This window comes from Branchiostoma floridae, chromosome 7 (assembly GCF_000003815.2).
Source record: "Branchiostoma floridae strain S238N-H82 chromosome 7, Bfl_VNyyK, whole genome shotgun sequence".
Classification (NCBI taxonomy): domain Eukaryota; kingdom Metazoa; phylum Chordata; class Leptocardii; order Amphioxiformes; family Branchiostomatidae; genus Branchiostoma; species Branchiostoma floridae.
The window spans coordinates 6,138,523-6,142,682 of NC_049985.1; the positions used below are offsets into that span (position 1 = coordinate 6,138,523).

General features: G+C 45.4%; 2 protein-coding genes across 3 annotated transcripts in view; one reads left to right on the plus strand and one right to left on the minus strand.

Annotated features, from left to right (window-relative positions):
* LOC118419592 overlaps positions 1-1,114 on the minus strand; it is a 17,014-nt gene extending 15,900 nt beyond the window's left edge. The window contains exons 1-3 of the mRNA XM_035826042.1: positions 666-1,114; positions 404-526; positions 153-275 (exon numbers count right to left, since the gene is read on the minus strand). Of these exons, the coding sequence (XP_035681935.1) occupies positions 153-275; positions 404-526; positions 666-948 (529 nt within the window). The 5' untranslated portion in view covers positions 949-1,114. The remainder of the gene's footprint in view (positions 1-152; positions 276-403; positions 527-665) is intronic.
* Positions 1-4,160, plus strand: part of LOC118419593 — a 52,657-nt gene that overhangs the window by 21,051 nt on the left and 27,446 nt on the right. The window lies entirely within an intron of this gene.

Below are 4,160 nucleotides of genomic sequence, written 5' to 3' on the forward strand. Positions count from 1 at the left end.
TGCCATCTGCACATTCGTCGACATCTGTGGATACAAACAACACAAGTTTCTTTGGATAAATGATGTTGTGAGAGTTTGTGAATGTTGTAAAATGGAGGATATGTACGGACTGCCACAATTCCTGAATGTACCACCAGATTCGTTGTTCTTACCAGTACAGGCCATTCCATCTCCGCTATACCCACTGCCACATACACAGCTGAAGGAGCCTTCCGTGTTGGTACAGGTAGCCTGGGCGTGGCAGTTGTCTGTGCCATACAAACATTCGTTGACATCTGTGGATACAAACAACACAAGTTTCTATGGATAAATGATGTTGTGAGAGTTTGTGAATGTTGTGAAATGGAGGTTATGTACGGACTGCAACAATTCCTGAATGTAGAGTCAGATTCGTTGTTCTTACCAGTACAGGTCACTCCATCTCCTCTATACCCACTGCCACATACACAGCTGAAGGAGCCATCTGTGTTGGTACAGGTAGCCTGGGCGTGGCAGTTGTCTGTGCCATCTGCACATTCGTCGACATCTGTGGATACAAACAACACAAGTCACCCTGGATAAACGATCATATGAGAGTTTGTAAATGATATGAAATGGAGGCAAAAAATGGAATGCAGACCACGCCGGCATCTTCACCATGGATACAGTTGTGAGTTTTCTCTTACCGTCAGACATTGCGTAGAGGTTCAGTTCTCTGAGCCATGGCTGATAGCCAGAGTAAGTCCGGGTGATCACGAACCTCCAGTACCGCGATGTTTCCTCAAACCCGCCGAACTCCTGCCGATGGTGAAAAAGGTTCCCGCCCTCAACGTCAGTAACGGTCACGACGTCCTGCCAGTTCCTCAGGCTCCCATCAGGAATGTGCGACTTTTGCAGCTTGAACGCTCTAACGTCATGGGTTGTGTCTCCGTAGTTGTTGAGTGCGATGCTGGTCAGGGTGTAAGGCATTGTGAGGTCCAGTACGATGTACCAGTCGCCTTCAATACCTTGTGGGTTCCAGATGGTAAGAATGTTCCCATCCAAGGTTTTTGCGGCATCAGACACTACCCCGTCTGCGGATACACTGGGCGTCCCGGCGGAGTCCACTACCCATGACGGGTCCTGTGCCAGCCATGCACCTGGGCTCAGCTTTGTCTATTTAGGCTAAGTCTTGGCAGACTTGGGTTTCTGACATTACTACAACCATAACAAGAGGCTGAAGGTATAAGTATATATGAAGACAGCATTATCATAATAAAAGTACCAACCATGTTCCTTTAAAGCGTAAATGGGCATTGGCCCGCAGCTACATAAAATTACCATAAATAGGTGATACTGTCATATTCAAAATAGGTCGAAGTTCTCAAACATATCATGACCAGCTGGTCGCAGCTGTTGACAACATGAACAGCTGGTCACAGATGTTGACATATTTCGAGCAAGGTGAACAACTGTCAACTTGTGTGTATGGTAAAATCATAATCCAACATATTTCGAGAAAGGTGAACAACTGTCAAAGCGGCCCTGGACCAAAACACCGTAAGACGAACAAATTGTAGGGGTGATATTTTTATACATCCATAGTAAAACCACCTGCCGCGAAAAACAAACAACGTGCATCATCGTCAACCTCAGTGGAGAGGACCTGCCAAACAACGTACGTATGCGACAACGGGAACATGCAAATACAGATTCGAACGCGAATAACTTTGACGATCAGATAAAACCACGCATCTGCTTGCTATATTCTATTATGGCAAGGCTCAAACAAAGCGGCCCTGGACCGAAACACCACAAGACGAAGAAATTGTAGGGGTGATATTTTTATACATCCATAATAAAACCAGCAGCCGCGAAAAAAAAACAACGTGCATCATCGTCAACCTCAGTGCAGAGGACCTGCCAAACAACGTAGGTATGCGACAACGGGAACATGCAAATACAGATGCGAACGCGAATAACTTTGACGATCAGATAAAACCACGCATCTGCTTGACAATATCCGATTACATCATGACCCACATGCAGAGGATCTGGACCAAAACACCGCAAGACGAACAAATTGTAGGGGTGCTATTTTTATAACATCCATAATAAAACCACCTGCCGCAAAAAAAAATCACGTGCATCATCGTCAACCTCAGTACAGAGGACCTGCCAAACCACATAGAATTCAGACAATGGGAACATATAGATACAGCTGCGAACGCGCGTAAACGTGACAAAACTAAAAGTCTGTCGACCAGAGGTTCTGGTCACAGACTAATAAATAATGGAAATGCTCTACAGAAACAAAAGCTGGTGTGTTACGCCGAATGGCGGTTTTAACGGCAATATAGATACAGACACAGAAGCTGGTGTGTTACGCCGGAGGTCGGTTATACCGGCTATATAGATACAGATACAGAAGCTGGTGTGTTACGCCAAAGGGTGGTTATACCACCTATACACATACACATACAGAGACTCTACAGAATTCTGCCGACATGATATATCCGAGACACGACTTATTCCTATGATCCCAGGAATTATAAAAAACGAGCATGCCAACGTTTTGCCTTTCACACAATAAGTCCCAACAATTTTGAAAGAAAGTCTTATGTCACGCCCCCACTTTTAACCGCAAACATCAGGGGTCAATAAGCTTTAGCGGCTTGGCAACACGTCTTCTACTTGTGACATGATTGAACTATGCTTTACGTTGTGGGTACACAGAAGATCCAATCTATTTGAAACAATTTCTTAAATGTTTTTGGGCCATTCTCTGACCAAAACTGTATATTTTGGGCCAAACAATAAACAACGATGATCGTGGAAGGCCGTGAAGCAGGCTATGAGCATGGGCGAATCCCCAAAAGCTTTCTTTACGGTGAACTGATCTCAGGACAGAGAAACACCGGACAGCCACAGCTGCGTTTCAAAGACGGAATTATCTTTACTGTGCGTTTATAAAATCCAATTTAAAGTTTCTAACTAGCTACCACAGAGAAAAAAAAGTGAAAGATGTAAAAAAACCCTCCAGATTATTAAAATCATCCAACTCCTGCTTGGTTCCTTTATCACAGATGATCTCAAGTACCGTGCGGTAAAAGTGTATCTAGCGATGACAGCGCTTATGTTATATAATGTATGGCGATTAAACACGCATTCAAGCGTAACTGATTCAACCTGATGCTTCGAGAGAAAGGGCAAACTTTTCACAGGTTAGAGAGAGCGTCTCTAATTATAGGTCCCTACCTATCCACCAATGATAGAGCCCGAGTATAACAAGTAAGCACGCAGTCGTGCATAAGCCATCCAACCTGTCCGACATGGTGGACGTGTTGCTGGTTCGGGTAATACACAATAATTTGTGCCAACAGTGCAAGTCAGAGCAAGTCTCTACGGGAACATCAAAAAGGTTACCTGTTGCCGCATGTAAAAAACAACACGGCAAGAATACTAGAAAACCTAATATCGAGACAAATATGCGCTAAAGAGTACTTGCCACTCAAGAAAGTCTGACCTTTGCAGCCATCTTCTCACTCACTTTCTGGCTATCAAGTAACCACTTGCACGAACACACACCAACGCAAGCAAGCAAACAAACAAACACGCCGAAAATATGGAGTCAACAACATTCAATGTTTCTTCATAAAGTTTTGTTGAATCAAGTGGAGCGATTGTGTCGGTTAGACTCCCTTGCAGTCTTCGGACGGGCTGTCCCCGTCTCGGGACGGGGGAAAACTCGCTATCACGGCAAACTCCCTTCCACAGCAAACTCCCTTCCTCGACAAACTCCCTATCCCAGCACAAGAGAACCTAGCCAACGTTGAAAATCGCGAACCAACGCCCCCCCCTTAAAAAGGGAGTCTAATGTACCGGTCTTCAGTTTACTGCTGTGTCAAACGCCTGGCCTTGGGCGCCGCCAACAAATTACAAACTACAGAAGCAGTCGGTTCGACGGGTTGCGTTCCCGGAACGTGAATAGGGGCGAAAGGCGACCGCACCACAAAGTGTGCCCTGCTACAAGATTACGGCGCCCAACGCGCCGGTTGATCGGGTCCCTGAACATTCATGAGCCGACCGGGCAGCTCCACCGTCTCGGAGGATCACCGTTAGTAAGTGACATACTAATCTGACACACAGAGTAGAGCAGAACCGTCCATACGCAGTGTCATTTCTTAATTCCGTTATTATAT